This window comes from Drosophila novamexicana, unplaced genomic scaffold, assembly GCF_003285875.2.
Source record: "Drosophila novamexicana strain 15010-1031.04,08,12 unplaced genomic scaffold, DnovRS2.1 tig00000308-arrow-arrow-pilon, whole genome shotgun sequence".
Taxonomy (NCBI): Eukaryota; Metazoa; Arthropoda; class Insecta; order Diptera; family Drosophilidae; genus Drosophila; species Drosophila novamexicana.
Window position 1 is genome coordinate 1,059,223 of NW_020824799.1, and position 21,593 is coordinate 1,080,815.

Consider the following 21,593-nt stretch of genomic DNA (forward strand, 5'->3'; position numbering starts at 1 on the left):
TTACCACTAAGTAGGTGTGGATTTTTTGAATAGTGTAAGAAACCGCTTAAAGATCTTTAAAACAGAGTTTGAGGTCGATTTTCTGTTAAACAGAAAAGTTACATTCAGCCGTTTTCACGATTTTTCCCAATCTCGCGGGTGGAATTTCCCAAAATCCAGTCTTAGCGAGCATCTCTATTATTATGAGGTACCTTTAGCACTCTTTCAGCCAATCATTCAGTCATACATATATTCATCAATTGACGATAATAGCAAATGCATTTAAGAATAATAATTTTGATACAACTACAGCCAAAAAGCGTATACTACAAAAGTTCGCATGCTCGACATACTTTATAAGAGCAATCCGTTGAAATTTCAACACCCTTTTGATAAAAAAAAAGAAGAAACAAAATATTGGCGCTGCTGGCGATTTTGCATTGTTCAGGTGCTGGAATACAACATAACTACATAAATTTATGTACATACAATACTTGTAGGAAGCTCGTACTACAAGCATAATAACAACCGATGCGAGGCAGTGTCGACATCAGGAATCGCCACTTCTTCAATTGATTTTGAAAGAGGCAGCACGAAACGGCTTTGTTGGTGGTCAGGGCTCACTGGTGCAGCTGAAGGGAAGTGTGGGGCATAAAACGAAAAACATTTGGAACAATGGACTAACGAATAACGAGGGGTATTGTGTGGTACCATATTGAATAAATTGATATAGGTTGATATTGGTATTGGTATTGACAGGTGAGACAGGGGGGAGAGAGAGAGAGCTAGAGAGAGAGGAAAAAATTTAAAATCGTATCAATTGAAACCAGTTTCGATGTCGTTGTTAACACATGTTGGCCGAGAATTAAATGTGCCGCCAATTGGCAGACATATAAATTTTCAAATGCCAGCAACAGGACTTCATGCTGCATGGTGTTGTTGAACGACTTTCAGTAGGCCTTGGCTTAAAGTTAAAGCAGTTGTTGTTAACTGTTTAGTCAGATTCATTTTTATTTCGTAAGTCAACGAGCACCAAATAAATAAAAATTTGAAAAATTCAAGTGGTTGCACAATGTCAAACCTTCAAGATGTACCGCTTGCCGAGCCAGAAGACTTGCCAACAATTGAACAGGACACAGCCGGATCGAAATCCAATTCGCTAAAACGCTTCTTCAAGCTTGGCAAGAAGTCGAACACAAGCCAAGAAGCATGCGAGGAGGTGACTGAGCTGGAAGATGAGGCCAACAAAGATCCTGCCAAGCCGGGCAGCATTAGTCGTTTACTCACACGACTGAAGGGCAACTCCAAGACAGGTAGCTAACCAAATGACACAAACTGATAATCCAAACTATACTACACTATCTAGGCAATGTACAATTTGTAGAGCAAAACGAGCCCACTTCCAGCAATAACGAAACGGCTGTGGAGGAGGCTGCTGACAAGCCGGTGCCAAACCTAAAGCCCACAATAAAGACATCGATATCAGGCTATTGGAAACAGCTATTCCACCGCCAGAAGGTGGCCAATCGGCAGGAACAGAAACCGGCAACGGATCAAGAGACAATCGAGTTGCAGGACGAGCCGCAGCAAACTGATTCGATTAATGCCGAAGAGGGGCCCACAATAGCAGCAGCAGAAGCCTTGCGCGAGGATATCATTCTAAATGTGCCAGAAAAGACGATGGATAACCAAACAAATTGCATTCCCGAGATCATCGAGGAAGTTCAAATGCTCGCCATTTCAGATGAGATTGTGGATCCATCGAATGATGACAACAAAAAATAGGACAGGGTCACAGTTTCGACCAACATAAATTTATTGTTATCCAGTTTTAAGAGCCTGCCAGCCTTCTGCCACACACTTCGTACACATTTTGAAAAATCCCGACTATATACATATACACAAACACGCATATTAAACACATTAGTTCATCTGCAGTTCAGCTTTAAATTGAGTCCAAAATGCTGAATAAAGCTTATTCAAATAAAATCAATATCATAATCTTTATTTCCATTAACTTCTTACAACCAACACATTTACAGCTTGTAAGCCGATTCCAGCCTGGCTGACGAATCAGTTCACAAAGTTCAGTTAAATCTGTTGTTAAAGTGTCGCCTGGCTTCAATTTCCCCCTTTTGGTTTTTTTTGGTGCAGGTCAAAAGGTGCCGCATAAGCCAGACAAAAGTCTCGGACAACCCCTAAATATTTGCCCAGTTTTCACTTTCCGAAGAAGCCCTAAAAAAGTCCCTTACGTTACATAAAGAATTGCAAGTGTGTGTTAAATTGTAAATTAAAATTTAAATAAAGTACCAAAATCGATTTATAGCAGCCAAATTAAAAGCGATATATAACAATGATAAGTTATACAAAGAAGAGTTGGAAATGTGATCGAATTATATAAAAATATATATAAAACTCTAAAAAAGGTTATTTTTCAGGCAAGGTTGCCTTAGAGTTTTCTATTTCAATTATAGGAAACAAAATACTTTGTGGATAATTTTTGCTTTTAATTCACAAGAAACTTTTGAAATAAAATTAGTTTTATGCTCAATAAAACCTCTTTAGCTTAAATACTTTTTCATTTTAATGTAAAAGAACCTTACGTTTTTAAATTAAAATAAGGTTATCATAAACTTTCTCATATGTCAAAATAGTTCAAAAATGTCCTCCAAAAACTAATTTGTTCAAATTGATTTTTGAAATAAAGCCCAGACAAGCCTTTACTTAGAAATAATATATATTATGTATCTAAAAATACTCCAACTAAGGCTTTTATTTCAAGCCTAATTGGTTTAAGATCAAAACATTGACTATCGACACTCAATATATTTATGATATATCTGATCTACAAGGATAGTAGAATTATTTCAAAAGTCTCCAAAGGCAAGACTTGTTGCATTTAAAAAGAACAGCTGAAATAATTACAAACAATACGCATTAAGTGCGCAAACTCAACACGAAACCATCTGACAAGGGACACCGTAAATATTTACATGAGAGCAGACCAAAACAAACACTTGTTGAACTAGCCGCTGAGTTGGAAAAGCGGAAAAGCGCGGAAACAGCGTTATGCGAAGTAAACATTGGATATGCGCATGTCCCAGTTGTAGCTGGTTTTTCGGGCCTCTTTCGGGGTGAGTGTTCATCAGCAGTGAGAAAAGTGGGTCAACGCCGAGACACGGCATGTTTCGGCCATAAAATCTACTAAATTTCTGCTATAAAATTAACTAAAATTAGTATACAAATTTGTAAATAACAGCTACAATGAATAGTTTCATAAACAAAAGTGATAAGTGATAGAAGGACCAGTGTGTCACAGTCTGGCACTGGCCGGAGAACTGCCTTTCATCAGTCAGATTGAAAAATTCTTTCACAGATACACACCACAAACTCTGAGAACACATACAGCGCACAGTTTAGTTATAGAGATTTTTCTTTGTAGTCAAGGTGCGACGTCAAACCCGTAAAAAATTGCAAATTTATTGAAAAAACTAACAATTTTCGAGGTAAGTTTATAAGAAACACAAAGCCTCAACTCCAAGCAATTGCAGACATATGAAGTTTATGGTTATTCAATGAAATCTATTATGATCGAAAGCATTTCCCAGCATCTCCCACAGAGACTTACACAGATTACGTAACGTTCATGCCCAATGAAAGTTTGAAAAACAAAATTATTTAATTAATTCCTTGTACAATTAATATAGAATGCGAAGTCCCTCGGCAGCAGTTTCGGCAATGCAAAGGACTTGTCTGATATAATGACTGGCAGCTTCAGGGTGCAACTCATCAACATGGGCACTCGCGCTGCCGCCTGTAAGTATGCCACAAAAGTCTCGAGTGCCAAGTTTCGTCTGTATACCCTGTACCCATGCAAATGTATATAAAGTAGTATAATAATGGCTTGGTGAAAATGTATGTAACCGACAGGGGAAAACATCTCTGACCGCGTATAGTATTTGCATTCTTTGTTAGCAGCAATGTCGAATTGAGGCTTATCTCAAAACATCGATAGCTCCGTCCGTCTGCTTGAAATCGATAAGTATCGACTTTTAATTTGGTCGATCAAACAATAGCTAGATACACCAAATATATTTCACTTCTTGGACAACTCCCTCGTCTCCCCCACACAAAAAAAATATACATTTTGGGACGCCTGAACTTTATTATATATATATAATTGGGAGTCAGATTTAAGCACCAAAATTTCCTTAAAGATTTTTTTTTATTTTTTATTATTATTATTAAGTGTAGAACCTGTACAATCATAATTTAGTAACTTAACAACACATGGATGGAAAATGTAATTTAGAGCCGAACCCCATAACGCAGTATGAGGATCTTAACCTTAAAGATTTGATTGCAAACATGCAAGTTATTTAAAAATCTATTTCCTTAAGTATGAGCAAAGCCTATATATCTTTGCATACACATATCAATAAAAAAAAAAGTAAGTTTAAAGGCTAGAAACGACAGCTCGGCGCTGGGTACAGGGTATCTGAAAGTCTGGCATACCCAACTAGAGCACCTTTACTTGTTTATTTATTACAGTTCAGGCAAAACTGAGAGCCCTTCATGAATACCATGTACGCCTCTTGCACAACGTCTTACCTGCGCCCTCTGGCGTCGATATTGCTAACAATATCAAATACTTTTCTCAAACTCTACTAAGTAAGTTCCCCAAATACGGAATCCTCGCTGTCGTATTAACAATCTTCTATCATTTGCAGCTGTCCTTAAAGATGTGCGCACCTCTCCGCATGAGCTTATCTGCGATCCTCTCGAAGATCCCACACGCATGTCCGCCTACCCAAATCTCGAATATGGCAATCTCTATAATGCCCTAACCATGCTCATTGATGTGGCACCCTGTATACAGTATGGCCAAATCGGTGAGTCTTCAAAATATGAATACCGTACAAATGACTAATATTTCTTAATATTTATAGTTTTCGGCAAAGCTTTGCTACAGTGTCTAAGCTGCATATTACCCTTTCTCGATAAGGATCTTATTGATAATCTACCCTATCTAGTTAGCTCTACTATATCAGTACTACCGCCAGCCTTGCATCAGGATATTGTCAATGCACTGTGCTACTATATCTTACCCTTTACCATAAGTATGTTTAGACTTAAGAATTCTAATGGCTTAGTCTAATACTGTTTAACCACATATGCTAGCACGTCGCAGCGCCGATGAGCAGGAATGCCAAGCCTGCCAGTCTGTCTCCTCTGTCATCATGATGGTATTGCAATACTCGAAAAATCCAGGTAGGTTGGCTTGGTATATGTAATAGATGCTTATTAAATTGACCTCATCTCTCAGCACATCACTGTCAACTACTGGAGTGCCTGATGACTCTGAAGCATAATGTGGTCAAGGACATACTCTGCGTGGTGGCCTATGGCACTGCTGTTTCACGTTCCTCCGCTGCCAAGCTGCTCTTCTACTACTGGCCTGCATTTGATCCCAATCTTTTCGATCGCAAGGTTCTGCTCTCTAAACTTACCAGTGAGTAAAAAAGTATTACCATCTTATAGATAACTGATTACTTATATTTACTACACTTATACAAGACAAAGAAAGTTATAGATTAGGCTATCGTTTAAATGAAAAATTAGAATTCAAAGCAGAAACCCCTTCGGTTCAAATTCGATTACTTACGAAAGTTTCTTTATCTTCTTTTAATCGGACTTTAAATTTATTAATAGATAATGCATTAGTTAATTTCTAGATTTTTTCGCCGATATTATGGATTGAATATATAGTCCAAGGTTTTATTGTCGAAAGTTTAAACTTCTATCGAATTTAATTTTAATTAGTTTTTAAAATCTATCTATCGGCTATCCCCTCGAATAGATGACTTGCTACCATTCACCTGTCAACGCGATCAATGCCCCAATGCTGGCAATGCCGAGGCCGCCAAGGTATGCTACGATCATAGCATTTGCATCACCTATGCACAGGACTGTCCGCCGCCATTGTATCTGTGCATCGAGTGCGCCAACGAGATACATCGGGAGCACGCGAACCTGGAGTTTGGCGATATACTGCATCCCATGCAACAGGTGTCCATGGTGTGCGAGAATAAAAACTGTCGTTCCAACGAGAAGTCCGCCTTCTCCATATGCTTCTCGACCGAATGCGCCGCCTTCAACGGCAATCATCCCATTCGCTATTGCGCCCAGTGCCACAGCAATCGTCATAACTCCCGTCGCGGTGGGGATCATGTGGTGCATCGCAGCCTGCAGCCAGCCTGGCAGATGGACCCGGAGATGCAAATGCATATGGTCGAGTCGGTTGTCAGTCTACTGCGAGAGGCCAAGCCTCTGAACTTTGAGCCTGGCAAGGAGTCCCCAGCGGAGACGAAGAAAAACGGCGCTGCCCTCACACCGGACAACATTTCTCTCGAGGAGCGTCAGATGCTGGGCCGCTATGGCATTTGGTTGCTGGTAGGACGCTGCACTCCCACCGTCGATACACCAGTCGAGGTGCTGGGGCGCATCCTAAGCATGCTCTTTCACTGGTTCCATGTCACGGCCTATTCCTACGATGGTAAATGCACAACAAGGCGATCGGCCCACAGTCCAGCTAATTGTTATCTTTTATTCCCAGCTGCTGGACAGATTGAGAGCACCATAGAGAAGCTGAAAATGGATCACGTCTGCGACTGGCTAAAGGAGATTTGTCGCATACACTACAACGTGTTCATCTCCTGTCTGCTGCCGCATCCGCCAGAGTACGCTCGGGTGGGTGGTCACTGGGAAACGCTCGCCTCACGCACCAGCCACCTGAAGGAGGGTCTGCAGCGGCTGATCTGCCTGGTGCCCTACGAAGTGATCACCTCGGAGATATGGGACTATGTGATGCCGCACTGGATGGAGGCAATTACCAATGATGTGGCCGAAAAGGAGCTAAACGAGCTTAAAATTGTGCTCAGCAAAATACTCGATCCGGAAATGTCACCGCTCGGCTTCGATGCCAAGACCATGTACAACTTTGTGGCCATACGATTCGAGAAGACAACGGCCAAGGTGCAGCAGCAGGCGCTCCACTGGCTGCAGATTCTCACAAAGCTGGAAATACTCATACCGCTCGTACAGCTCTTTGCCATGTTCGGCGACGGGGTGCGCATCATGAAATACGGCATACAGCACGAGCTAATGCGGGAGAAGGAGAAGGAAAAGGAGCCGCAGACTCAACAACAGACAAAAGCGCCCAAGACACCGTGCAAGGAGAGCAAGGCCGAAATGGCCAATCCACCCAGGCGCAGCTCCATTTGTACGTATCCAAGGTCAGACTTCCGTGTGACAAATTCAACTGAATTTTCATTCACTCTTAGCGCCCGTTGTGGAGGATGACTCTGGCAATACATCGGCAATATCGGACGATGAGGCGCCCACCAACCGGCACACGGAGTTTTCCACAGATGCCGAGCACAATCTAACCTGCTGCATACTCATGCTGGACATTCTGCTCAAGCAAATGGAGCTGCAGGACGTGGAGCAGCACATGGGCATACACACCAGCGTGTGCGAAAATGTCTCTCGCCTCATCAAGTGCATGGTAACTGCGGCCCGGGTGGGTCTAAGTAGTCACGTCTGTGCATTAAAGGCAAGTTATGCAGGACAGCAGTCACAGGTAGCATAATCTGACAGCATCTCATACGCTTACAGGTGGCGGAGTGTGCCTACTGCGAGGCCTCCACTATGTGGCATCAGCTGTCGACCAAGCTGGTTGAGTTTATGGCCCCACTGCATCCTGTTAGACCACCCGATGTAGGTTTCACACATATTCCTTATATATATACCTAATAAACGGCTGAAATCTCTCGACAACGTAGGTGCCAATTGAGGATATCATTGAAGAGGAAAAGTCGTCACGCAAATCGCCGCCGGAATCCGACAAAGAGAAATCTCGGGATCGTGATGTTTCGCTCTCCATGGCACCGTTGCCCATTCCGCTGGGTCCACTCGGAGGCTTTGCAGGTAAGTCTGGCTCTCTCCAAGCCCTATTCAGTTGTTTTGCAAAATTCGATTGTAAACTACCTCTCGAAAAGACTTCAAAGTTGTATGCCTAATACAAACCCAAACGCCCTCTTATAAATACTTGTAACTAACCACCGTAAAAGTAATCCAGACAAAGTCACTCAACTTGTAGCTAAAACGTAGACTGTACATCATTGCCTGGACTATATGCAGGCGAATTAATGGTATGACGTCTTTGTAAGCGTCTTTGTAAACAAATTGCTTAGTCTAAAACCCACGTTTAAAGCGCATTCAAACCGAGTTTTCAACCTAGAAACCTGCACTTGTTATGCTCTGTATACAGTTTTAACGTACCTAAAACCCACCCCCGATTAAAACGATCAAAAACTATTAAACAAAGTCGAGATTAATACTTAACTTGAAACACTTTCCATTGAGAACGATGCAAACAACAGAGATCGTTATTAAATCTATAAAACGCATAAATTCTTATGGTTATACTTTTGAAACATTTTCCATTCTACTTATTTTGGCTTTTATTTATCTATCTAACTTGCAATCTCTATCTACATAAATATGTATATCTTTCTCTCTCTCTCTCTATCTCTAACATATACTGCGCGTCCACTGTATAAAAATTACTAACGCTCGCTGTCTCGCTCGCACACGCACTTTTCTCGCGCGTATCAACCGTCTGTCTATCTCTGTCACACACTGTCGCTCTGTCGAAACTCTCGGTCCATATATGATGAATTATTAACTTGCTCTTTTAAACAATAACAAACGTCAACTACTCATCAAAAATACTAAAAACTAAAATTTACAATCTATCAATCATTATCAGATATCTTTAAGCTAGATCAATTCTTTTCAGACGATGGAAAAATTATTATAATGGCAGGTGATGCACCAACAGCAAATTTATCATTTGTTAAAAAGAAAAAAAAAATAACACACACACAAAACAACAAACACAAATTAAAATAATCAACTATTTGCATTACATTACTTACATTGTTAATCAGTTAAAATAACATTTCGTTACAATTGAAATACATTTGAGTACTTTATTCACGAAAACAAGAAATACTCTACCAAATACTCTACCCAATACTCTACTCAATACTCTACCCAATACTCTACCAAATGCTCTACCCAATACTCTACTCAATACTCTACCCAATACTCTACCCAATACTCTACCAAATGCTCTACCCAATACTCTACTCAATACTCTATGCAATACTCTACCCAATACTCTACCAAATACTCTACAAAATACTTTACCCGAAACATTCCACCCTCCAACATACAGTTAACAATTGCACTTGCTCCATTTTCCCAAATAAGAAACACTTCTATCCAAGAATGTCTGTTTAGCTTTCTAGCATTTAATTTAGCATACAAGCTTTTAAATACATATTAGATGATCTTTAAAGTAGTACCCCAAACAGCCTACTATCTTTCGGTTCGGTAAAATTCTTCACACAAATGCGACTTACACTACACAGATAAATACTAAGTCCACAAAACAAATGCCACACCCAGCGTAGCCGTCAATGCCTTAAACAAATTTTGATGATCTATCATTTTGAAGAATATATTCTTTAGGAGTTTTCTCCGTAGAATGTGTGCACATGTGTGTCCAGTTTGCGAAAAATATTAAAAAAAAAAAAAACTTTTAAAGAAATTTGAATTGAATTTAATTTTAAAAACTGCCTGAAAATTTTTAAATTAATCTGCACACACATCGGCATAGACCCCAATTGGAAATTGAAAAAAAGTTCAAAGCTTGCATGCAATCTTTTATCAGCGAATTCCCAAATTGTATCGTGTGAACCATGAGAAATGGAAAGCATTCTTAAGATTTATACTTTTAGTGTATGTACTCTTGGATGCATGCCCGAATTAGTGAATGCAATGAGTTACCTTGACCACTTAAATAAATTCAATTTCATTTCTAGCAGAGTTGTGCAATTGACGCCCGCATCCAAATACAAACGATTAATAATCCCAAATATATATTCTCTTTATCAAGGTCCCATGCCCGTGGCCGTGCCCCAACCAGAGCCGCACTCGGTGGGCGGCGTGCTCGTCCATATGCCCCACGTTTGTTCCGTATGTATTTCGCAGTATAATGATAAGTATTAGCAAATCTTATATCTCACGTTCTTTGGTTAACACCCTTAAATGGCGAATAATATCGAACTTGAAAGTTTTTATATATATTTACCATACACCACAAAACAAATAATAATAACAAGAATAAGACAAGCAAAATAAACTGAAAATATTATCCGTTTTTGTAGGTATTTTAAAAGAACAACACACCGTATACTTTTTAAACATACTATAAATATATTTATGAATTCATTTTTATACAGCAAATTAACAATACTTATTTAACGTGAAGATTCAGTTTGATTTAAAACAAACATTTATGCATTTTCATTTAACATACAATCGAATTTACGAATTTATCATTTACGAAAGCCAAAACTGATCAACAATTATACAAAACTTTTCATTTCTACATATATTTTTTATAGAATAACGAAAATGGGCATTCAGTTGATATTAATGAATTGAGAAAAGTTCACGCCACAGACGAGGTACTTTGTGCATTCATTAACAAAACCCAAAGCAAAATTTAAATCAAGCATACAATATTTTTAATATTAGTTGTATAATTTGGCTAATTACAAACCCTCCTCCATACAATTCGATATTTGTACATTTCTATTTTCTATACATTTTATTTATGTCAAAAAAAAAAAAACAAAAACGTGTGCTCTTCATGTTAAGTGTATATAAATTGTACAGAGTACTTATTCCTTTTACTTTCATTACGAAAAATTCTACCTAAATTATTTACAATTTTCTTTTTACATACATAAGTCGATAAAGAAAAAAAGAAAAATCGAGAAGCTTTTCTATGCATAGATAATTCATTTTGATGAATTTGATGAATTTGGCTTTTCCAGCTTAAATACACTGTGTGCATTTTATTAAAATAAAAAAAGTAATTACCTTCATATCATATACAAAACAAATTACGTATATGTATGTCAGTTTTTGTAAAGTTTATTAGAACATGTAGTTTTAGGTGAAATATTTCAAGCAGAACAGAAATTCAATAAAGTGGACAATATTGAAGCTGAATTGCTCAATTTAAAGAATAACTAACATTTGTATCATCCGATTTACAAAAGTTAAATAATTTATTTTTAGTTTATCTGCTGCAGCAAGTTTTTTAAATATAGTTGTCTAGTATTCTTTTTGTTGCATTAGGTGTTTAGGCCAAAGAATTTTAACTTTCAATGTTCATAGTCGATTTCAACAATTTCTTAAATGTGTTTCGTATATCTAGATTACATAATTAGAAACATATTTTTACATGTTTTATAGGTTTAAAAAAAATGAATTTTTAGAATATGTTTTTCAAGTTTCTTTCCACTCCCGTGTCTCAAAGTATCTTGTATGTGTGTGAATATAAATTACAAAATACAGCAAACGGAAAAAGCGTGTACGCTAATTTGAAATAAATGTACATTTTATTTAAATAAATCTCAAAAATTTCTTTATTCGTTTATAACATGTATATATATTTACGTTTATTTCTACAACTTTTTCACGTACTTCAAATGTTGCCTTTGGTTTTCAATCAATGTTCAATAGCATGTTCCGTGTACAAGCACCATCACAGTTCCTTTGTACCTACACCAAGCAGTTGGCCAATATATGAAATACTATTAATGCACAAATACCCTTACAATTTTATGCAGTATTACATGTTATTGTGTAAATCATTTATGTAAATTATAGCATTGTTTTTAAGCGATACTAAAACAAAAAAAAAAAACAAAAAAATAATGGATGTGTAAGTTTAAGCGAGCAACGTTTATCTGTGTACATGTGTACTCTTATGTGATGATTGTAATCTATCGTACAGCCACTTAATATGAAATACCCTGTAAATATGTAAACTACTTTGTACAGATGTGTCACATGTGGAAGAGAGCCTTCATCTAAATGTTGAAATCATTGCTATCTAATGCAGATCATGACGGCCACCGTAGAAACAGTTTCAGAGCAACTGGACTTGGCTTCCTTCCTGCCCACTGACAGGGCTATAGCACGATCCATAACACTGTCCGATGCGGATGTGGGCAGCGCCAATGTCAGCGTCACCAAGGCATCCGTTATGGGTGAGAATGGTGCCAATGGCAGCACAGCCGGCGGCGGCGAGAATGGCAGCGGCTCCGAGGACGACGAGGAGGAAGAGGACAGTGATGATTTCTGGCACACATCGGTGGGCAAGTTTAAGTTTACGCTGGATCAGCTACCCCAACCGTTGCAGTACATACACCAGTTGCTCACGGTGCGTATGTGTAATCAGTATGTATAGATACACAAGCTGGTATTGCCCGGCCTTGCTCGGTCATAGGTTTTAGCTTAACTCCGAAGCTAAAGATGAATGTGTAAAGCTCATCGAATATAGAGCCAAAAGATGGATGGAATCTACATTTGCGAGTGTAACATACCAAAACTTCGTTTTAGTTTTCCAGCAGAAGATTAAAGATCAGATCAGATCCATCCAAAACTAACTTTGCCTAGGCAAAGTGGAAAGTATATTTTTTGTATGTATATAAAACTTATTATTTCTGCAGGAAATACCCACCATTAAGAAACCGGAGATTCTTTATTATGTGTTGCAATGCCTGAAGACGATGGCGCTGCACGGCGATGCCTTGGCCAAGGCCGCCAAGGAGCAGCGCGGCTTCTTCATATGGTGCCAGGAGAATTTGTTAATCAAAAAGTGAGTAAAGAGTTACCGAGAATATTCAAGTGAAATTTAATAAACACGTCTAATTTGTAGCCTGTGGGAGCTGTGCAACGCGGAGCACTCACACATCTGTCAGGTGGGCGTGCCGCTGCTGCTGCACTGCATCACATTGCCGCTGGGCTCGGACGTTTTCTGGCGCGTGGTGCAGGAGGCCTTCCACGATGCCGATTGGCGTGTCCGCTTCACAGCAGTGGAACGAGTAACCGTAATTACACGTTTTATGGATTCGACACCGCTGCGCTCCGAGGTGGGCCTCCAAACGGCAATGGCCACCGCCTTCTGTCATCTAATCGCCAGCATGGATGACATCAATGTATATGTGGCGCAGCGGGCGACTCTCTACATCGGAACCATACATGATACGGCAATACGGTCACTGCTCTTCTGCTTGGAGTCGCAATTCGATCTGTTTATTGTCGACCGACCCGTGGTTCTGCAGTCGGTATATCAGCTGCACAATTCCCTATCCGATCGCAAGTTGCTCGGCTGGGACTTCTTTCTCAATCGCTTCGATACGCTCTTCGTGGAGGCGCAAATCAATCTGGAAAAGTGCGGAGACATTTCCTATCTGCGAGACTTGCGCAACTCTGACAACGGCAGCGAGGCGCTCTCTGCCAAAATACTGAAAGCCAGAGAGGCACTGAGCCAGTCGGACACCAGCGGCAGCATGGCCAAGACCCTAAGCGCCTCCTTCGGCACCAAGTGGCCCTACAAAAGAACAATGTCTGCTCCAGCCAGCATGGCACCCCGCCAGGACTCCAAATTCGGTAAGCAGCCATTGAGTGTGTGCGGAAAAGTGCTTGAAAATTACCATACATTTGCAGTACCTGAAAAGGAGAAAATCTACAGTCGGCAGGTGTCGGCACCCATACTCAAGCGGAAGACTTCGCGCTTCGGATTGGGTCAGTTCCTAGGCAGTAGTAGTGGCAACCAAAATACCAGTACAGCTACTCATAGTGTGGCCACAACTAGTATTACATTGCATACACGATCTAAACCGCCGCCGCCATGTCCCGTACACCATTCCCAACACACGGCCTTTCCCTATCAACCCACACAACATCAACACCCACACACACACGCACACCCACATCCACACCCACACGCACACCCTTCACAACACCATCCGCATTCACATCCCCAGTACGCTGGTAGTAGTGCACAAGTAGCTACGTTTGCCTCGGCTCATAGTCAAAGTCACCAGTATTTAGTGCATTGTGTACCGCCTAGTCATCATAGTCCAATGCCCACGCTGCAGGAGGCGGAGACATTGCTGCGCGCCCAGGCTGCCCAGCAAACAGCCTCCGTACAGTCGAACATGGCGTCCACGCAGCAAGAGGGCGCAGTACAGTCGCGTCCCATACAGACTACAGTGGTGGCAACGACAAGCGGCACGGCAACGTCGGGTAGTTCCTCGGTGGGCGCCGCTAGTGGCCACGCGTTTGCCACCTCCTTTCACTCCCATTTCCAAAAGCATCCTTCGGCGCCGAACTTGCTGCCGCTGCAGCCACCGGTGGCCGCGCCCAGTCCCAGTCCCTCGGCACTGGCCTATCCCATGCATTGCACTTGTGATGTCGCTCCGCATCCGGGTGCCAACATAGCGGGCACCACGGGCAGCACCACGGTCAATCCAGGTAGGTTGTAGAGCATGTGTGTTCGCGTATCCAACCAAAAACTTTAGATGTCTTTGTTCTCTTCCCTATTTTCTTTCCCAAATGGTGTGAGCTATATGTTCAATGTACATTGTATAGTTCACAAAAAGCTATGAAATCGCAATCTAAAAATTGTATTTCAATCTAGAAGCAATTTGTGCAATAAATATACCTCCGTATGAATCAATGGATCACTCCATCTTACTAACTAATAAATAATAACCATTCATATTTCCAGACACTTTTGTGAATAATATAATATAAACGCTGGCTTGCCAGCGTTTCCCATTTTACTTTCATCTCTCGCCTATATTCAGATATCTTCTGGTCTCAAAACATTCAGAATGGGACTTCTTCATCATTTTTACTTTCTATTTCCGCATGTTGCTAAAGTTTTTCTATAAAATATTTGTTTCTTGTTTTATATTCAAATCGACTTGTACTTAGAACCCGAAAAGTGATAGTGTGCATGGGGAATACCTAAAAGTAGGTTATGAAAAACGTAACAAAATGGGAAATATAAATCATATTCAAGCATTTCAAACAATAAAGAGCGACTATCTTATGAGTTCTTAAAATTACTTAGCTTGGTAAGATACATATCATAAAATAAGATAATGTTAATCATACAAGAATTTAAATTTCCTATTAATGTTATATGTCCTTTGACAGTTTAACGATATAGTAGTCCGATCCGTAACGTTCTAACATAGGTATACAGACAGTTGCAACAGAAAGTCGAACAAAGTTTCGCGACGATAGCTTTAATATTGAAAAACGATCGACCCGGCTTCAAAACGGATCAAGAATATATTCTTTATGTTGTCGGAGATGTTTTCTTCTCCTATTCATATTTAAAGGACCTAACAGCCTTAACACTTCCCTCATGCAATAAACTGATCTCCTCTCCCGCATAAAACTATTGAATTAAAAAAGATTTTAATAATTTATGATGGTTATAACTTTTTCGAGGAGTATTTAGGAACAACATATTAATATAACCTAATAATAAGAATGATTTTTATTAATATTACGAAAAAATAACTTTGTTTTAATTTACAAGACAACTTTTTATTTGGAATGTGTAGGTGTGTGTGTGTACTCGTTAATTGTTAACTTTGTTTTTTAGCAAATCCATGTTGACAAATGTGTGTAACTTAGTTTTTTTCACACAAAACAAAATCATTTTAAGTGTACCCTTCCGAACTGGTATGTATGCTCTCAAGAACTATTGTAAACGTCTTCTCCTACACATATTTCCAACTGAAAAGAAACACAAAAACACAAACCGAACAAATCAAATTCGAATTGTGCTCTGCTCCACAAACACTTGTGTATATATCTAATCGTACATACACACTATATTGTTAATATACCAATTTCAATCTATATGTACGATTGGCATGTGGGTGTAAAAAAAAAAAAAACAAAAAAAAAACCAAAAATTCAATTTGAAATCGATGTTTATTTCCCTATGCATGTGTGCGCAATGCATTGAAACTAATATGTTGATTTATTACATTCCGTTTAGATGGACATATCCACTCGCTGGGCGGACTCAACGATGAGAATCTTATTGGCTTGCTTAGCCGCATTACGGAGCTGGAGGAATCGGATCGAGAGACAATTCATTTGCTCGTATTTATGCTGATGCAGTTCATGTCGCGCACGGATCAAGCCTTTCCAACGGAGGACAAGCCCATGACGAGAACACAAAATATTGTTTTGAAACATTTGTTCTTACTTTTGGGACACAATCAGATAGACAAGACCTTCCATACCACGCCCGAGTCGTTGCGGTGAGTTGTTTGCTTGAATTGAATTTCAATGGCAGATATTGCAACTATTAAGTACTTGCAGGGTTTCAGCCGTGTTCAATGCATTTTTGGCCAATTTAGCGCAAGTCCTGGATCAAAATCATTTGATTGGAGGTCTTATATTGCCGTCTGTCATGCAAATCATTCTGTATGCACCGAATCCGACAAACACTCCGGGCGAATCGTATCAGAATATTGTCTTCAACTATTCCCTGTGGCATCTGGAGCAGTATCCGCGCCGCAATTGGCTTTTCACGCTGCTGGTCGTCCTCTATAAGTACTCGTATACACAGCCACCGCTCAGTGGATATGTGATCTCCGCCATTCGCATGATTATGAACAGCCTGCGTGGCCACTTCCATCAGTGCCGGCGCATTCCCACCACCACCATACTGGATATACAGACTAGCGTTGGCGGAACAGCACGATCGCGTGACGTTAGCCAGCCCTCGTTGGGCACAGATCCCGATGACAAGGAGGCCAGCCCACCGGCCAGCCCCATGTTCCCATCCGAAGGCACCAGCGCTGCCTCCAAGAGCAAAGCTCAAAATGTTGCCTTTACACCCAAACTGCAGCATGCTTTTCGCAAGTACAACGACTCCAGCTTGGATGCGGATGAAACCGAATCCGAACTGGTGGCCATACCCGAAAGTGATCTCTCCGATAGCACACTACATGGCAGCAGTGCGCCGGTAGGTTTCTGTGCTGTCCAAACTCCGGGCTATATAACATCTGCTTGGTTTTCTAGGGCTCCTTCGATGACACAGTCCACTTTGAAGATGTCATGCCGTCGAAAACAGAATCACTGCGGAATCGTCGCGCCATGGACTACTCCGAGGAAGTAAACATATCAGACTCTCTTTGTATTCATGTGTCTTAACATTTTATATTAAACCATATACAGAAATCGACCAAATCGCTGAAATCGATGATCACCACGAAAACTGGGGACACCTACTCCACAAAAATCAAGCCTAGCAGAGAATCCGTCAGCACCACCGTGGTGACGACCCATACGCGTCACAGCCTGCAGGAGGGCGTGCGCATGATTGTGACTCCTCTGGTGGGCTCGGAAACGACGGAGACAGCGATTGTTAGCCCGCCCGTGGATGTGCATCGTGCGGTTACCGTGCGCAACAAGTCGCTGGAGAACGCAGCTGCCTCCACATCCAAAATGTTTGCGGCCATAGCGACCAATCATCTCAAGGCGCTGGGCGCTCTACAGGACGTGCCCACATCCAGCGGCAGTAAGCCCAGCTCCAGTAATGGCAACGGCAGTCGCTCCACAAATGGTAGCAGTGGCGCTCCAGCGCCCGCTCCATCAGTCGCTGCCAAGCCCATTGGACGCCATAAGACCATTGTGGAGTGCAGCGCCGGCACGTCCAGTTCCTCGGCGGAGGATTCGCGACAAAAGAAGTCGCAGACTAGGTCGCTGAGGCACAGCGACAAGGCGTATGGCTCGCCAGATTCGCCGCTTTCCAAGATGAACGTGATGCCGAATCCCCGTGACGAGCTGGACGCAGGTCTATTGCCTCCTTCCAAGAGCATTGCCGCTCTCGAGATACCAACACCTGAGCGGCTCCTGCCTATTGGCACACATGACACGGTTGCCACCTTGGTGGAGCGCATGCGGGACGGTCTCAATCTGCCGGACATCAGTCATCTAAAGCAGGACAGCTTAGATGTGTCGGAGAGCACCAAGGACGATGTCACGCCCAGCAGTCGCAACAACTCGCCGCGGCGCCTCATTAAGCAGGTGGCGCTCGAGTCACCACCCAACCCGAATGCACCGATTGCTACTCCTTCTACTACACAGTCCCAACCACAGCCGCCATTGCAGTCGCATCCTCCGCAGGACCTTCACACATCCATTTTAAAGAATGTCACACAGGATCTAAAGCAACAGCCTAGTGAGCGACAGCCGAACCTGCCTGGCACATCGGCCACTTCCCATAGCATCAAGCGTCCCAGGCAGAAGCTGGCGCCCTTCAACGTGGACACCAATGCCATACCAGATATACGCTCGCGCTTCGCCGGCTCCTGGCCGCCACCGCCATTTCAGCCAGCCGAGGAACCCGGTGAAGAAGGCGAACATACACCCGAAATCGCAAATGGACACACGACACACACCTCAGCTCATGCGGAGCGTGGGGTAAGTAAATACTCTGAATTCTCCGATTTACATATATAAAACTGCAAAATTGCATTAAGCAGTTTTTTTTAAATTCACCAACATTAGTGGAAAATGGATGAAAAACTATTATTTGAAGTACAGTTTATTTTACTGTGAAACCCATTGTAAATTCTTAAAATATAGTACAAAGTTTTTGTGCAGAAGAAAGTATTTCCCACTCCATTAAATATGTATGTATGTATATATATTCTTGACCCGTCCGTTCGTCTAGAGACGCTAGAGATATTAAATTTGAAAGATAGATATTTACGCAGAACGATTTTATCTTTTTTAAATATTTCCACCATTTTCCCGATATCGATTACTATCGATTTTCAAACATGGCTTTTAAGTATATCCCGGAGATTATGGGAACTAGAAATACAACATCCAATGACTGACTCTTATAGTATTCACATATCTAGAATATTTTACTTTTTGCTTTCAAATTACATAAAAAACTCAATAACATACCGGTTACAGGGTATCTGTTAGTTGGGTATCTTTCGAGTAATTCGGACATGTGATGAAATGTATTGAATCTCTTATCTTATACACAGAGCTCTCGACGCGTCGGCAACTATACCATTGTGGAACGCTGCTCTGATTGCGGCGCAGTTATCGAGGAGTACACGGATGAGGAGATTGGCATATTCATTGTAATCCTGGGCACCTTTATTCACCGCGAGCCGGCAATGGCAGCGCCATTTCTGCCTGAGGTGCTGACCATGACATCGCGGTGAGTAGGATTGGGAAAACTTGCTCTATTGCTGAGTAAACTGAACTATTTCAGGATTTGTCTGAGTGGCACGCATGCCTGGCAGGGCGAGAACGGGCTGCCCTTGGCGAGCAGTGCCCAGGCCGTGGCACTGCAGTTCATACGCTGTGTTCTGCATCAGCTGGCCCCCAATGGAATCTTTCTGCAGGTGTTCCAGACCCAAATGAAAAGTGAGTTGGCAAGCCAATTTGAACGATGAATTAAGTACTATTTCTCTGGCTTGCAGTTAAAATACGGCACAACCATTTCCGCAGCATTGCCAAGGCGCTGCAAGACTTCCAGGATTTGAACGCAACCAGTCCCATTTATATGGTCTGCGAGTCGCTGACCTCAAAGAAGGCGCTGCCCATCGATCAGCTGCCCATCATCTTCCGGAACATGGCCGAGTATCTGCAGTGTTTGCCCGCCGAGGCGGGTGTGGGCCTGGCCGTCTGGTCACAGGCCATGCAGGCCATGGAATCATTGCTGCGTCAGGTCATTGTCATCATGCCCAGCATAAGCAATTGCGAGTATATGCTGGAGCTCATTGTGGCCACTTTACGCTTGAATTGCGTGCCCAAGACGCTTTTGGATCCGTACTCCAAGATAATGGCCCACTGTGTGCAGTACACCAACTTGGAATACCAGACGCTCTACGATCTGTGCACGCTCAACACACGCTCCTTCAACAAGGACCGCGACAAGAACTTACTTTGCCGACAAATGATCTTTGAGTTTGTCCAGGCGCTCAAGTTCAAGTCGAATATACCCGATCATAATCTGCTTATGATCATTGGATTTGTGCTGCTAGATGCGGGCGGCAGTTTACCACCAGGTGCATTGCCTGGATTGCCAGAAGCAGCGCCCGTGCTGACCACAAATGCTGCTGACTGTTTTAGGCAGTACATTAACGATGTCATTGATTTTCTGGCCGATTTCCACACGCTCAGCAAGATCAAGGTAAGTCCTGAGGTGCATACGGGCTCTACTAGATGACTAAACCATGTAATTCTGCAGAACTTCAAGAACGGCCAGTCAAGCAGTGGCCTAGGTGAGGACACCTTGGGTGGCGTCCTTAAAGGCGCTGTGGCCCAATATCTGGCACTCGAGATGTCCCGTGGCAGCTCCCGCGATCACAAGGCAGTCTCGCGCTATCTACCCTGGCTAAACAATGCTCCGTCGTCGTTGCAGCAGGGGTGAATAAAGCGTTGTCTTATTTTTTTATTACTATTTATATTAATATTATTAACATTATTATTATTATTATTATTATTATTGCTATTATTATTTTTATTATATTATTATAATTATTATTATTTATGTTGTCATGACATTACCGATTGCCTTTCTTTCAGTCCCAAAGAATTCACGGAATGTGTGGGTCATATGCGTCTGCTCTCGTGGCTGCTGCTGGGCTCACTTACCCATATGGCGTTGGTGCAGCGACGCCAAGAGACGCATACGCTGCCACCAGTGCTGCCTCCAAATATAGCGCCCGGACAGGGTCTACCTCCGATGGCTAGTGTGCATTACCAGCATCAAGGAGTCACGTACTCACAGCCTGTGCCGCAGGAGGCATCCTGTCACATAGCTGATCACATACAGGTGATTTTTGCGGGCTTTGCCGAGCAGTCAAAGACTTCGGTGTTGCACATGTCGTCGCTTTTTCACGCATTCACGCTTTGCCAACTGTGGACCGTCTACTTGGAGCAGATGGCGCATAACACCAACAGCAATGCTGAAGGCAGCACATTGGGCGTGCTCTTTGAATTTTGGACCAAGGTAACACCAAGCATACTGCAACTGGTTTCGCATGCCAAGCCTGCCAACAAGGAGCCGCATGCACAGGCTGGCATCGACTTTCAAGCTCAGAATGCCAACTCAAAGCTATCGGAAATGGTCAACTTACACTTCCTTAGCCTACTGGAAGCACTGAAGGAAACCAACTCCACGGTGCTGGGCAAATTGCTGCCCATGTGGAGCACTGTGCTCTCTTCGCAGACACAGCTATCGGACACGCTTCATGTGCGACTGCAAAATGTTCGCGACTATGCGCCAAACTTTGAAGAACAGCAGACGCATAAATCGGAATCGCTGCTCAAGTGGTTACAGCGTTTGCAATTTAAAATGGGCCAAATAGAGCTACAAGCCTCAACGGCTACACAGTTTTACTCGATTTAAATTTTAAGCTATCTAAAGGGCTTGTTTAGCCAACATTTATGTGTAGTCCGTCATAGCGTATACCTTAACTACATGGATACTGGACCCTATATAATGCTAGCACCTATGTCTTAGAGAGCGTTGATTAATTGTTGGACATTCACGTACGAAAAACGTTTGATAGCTGTTTAAAAAAGATATATTAAATACATTATACGCA

At 42.0% G+C, this 21,593-nt stretch overlaps 2 protein-coding genes across 6 annotated transcripts; both read left to right on the plus strand.

Moving 5' to 3' along the window:
• Positions 1-984: 984 nt before the first annotated feature.
• On the plus strand, positions 985-1,957 carry LOC115759607. Of its 2 annotated transcripts, none has more exons than XM_030700579.1 (2): positions 985-1,292; positions 1,364-1,957. In XM_030700579.1, the coding sequence occupies exons 1-2, from the start codon at positions 1,052-1,054 to the stop codon at positions 1,762-1,764; spliced, it is 642 nt and encodes a 213-aa protein (XP_030556439.1). In that variant the 5' UTR covers positions 985-1,051; the 3' UTR covers positions 1,765-1,957. The 2 variants fall into 2 exon arrangements, with proteins under 2 accessions (XP_030556439.1, XP_030556438.1); XM_030700578.1 differs by having other exon boundaries at positions 987-1,292; positions 1,346-1,956.
• Positions 1,958-3,703: 1,746 nt separating this feature from the next.
• LOC115759450 (protein unc-79 homolog) lies at positions 3,704-21,410 on the plus strand. Of its 4 annotated transcripts, XM_030700379.1 has the most exons (27): positions 3,704-3,795; positions 4,531-4,650; positions 4,710-4,871; positions 4,929-5,099; positions 5,161-5,250; positions 5,306-5,491; positions 5,840-6,535; positions 6,596-7,261; positions 7,323-7,594; positions 7,657-7,758; positions 7,824-7,968; positions 8,813-8,869; positions 10,007-10,086; positions 10,518-10,580; positions 12,029-12,349; positions 12,639-12,787; positions 12,848-13,581; positions 13,639-13,716; positions 15,998-16,265; positions 16,327-16,975; positions 17,032-17,124; positions 17,188-18,435; positions 19,017-19,195; positions 19,250-19,404; positions 19,461-20,173; positions 20,231-20,409; positions 20,569-21,410. In XM_030700379.1, the coding sequence occupies exons 1-27, from the start codon at positions 3,741-3,743 to the stop codon at positions 21,392-21,394; spliced, it is 8,457 nt and encodes a 2,818-aa protein (XP_030556239.1). In that variant the 5' UTR covers positions 3,704-3,740; the 3' UTR covers positions 21,395-21,410. The 4 variants fall into 4 exon arrangements, with proteins under 4 accessions (XP_030556239.1, XP_030556237.1, XP_030556241.1 ...); XM_030700377.1 differs by lacking the exon at positions 10,518-10,580; XM_030700381.1 differs by lacking the exon at positions 8,813-8,869.
• Positions 21,411-21,593: the final 183 nt, after the last annotated feature.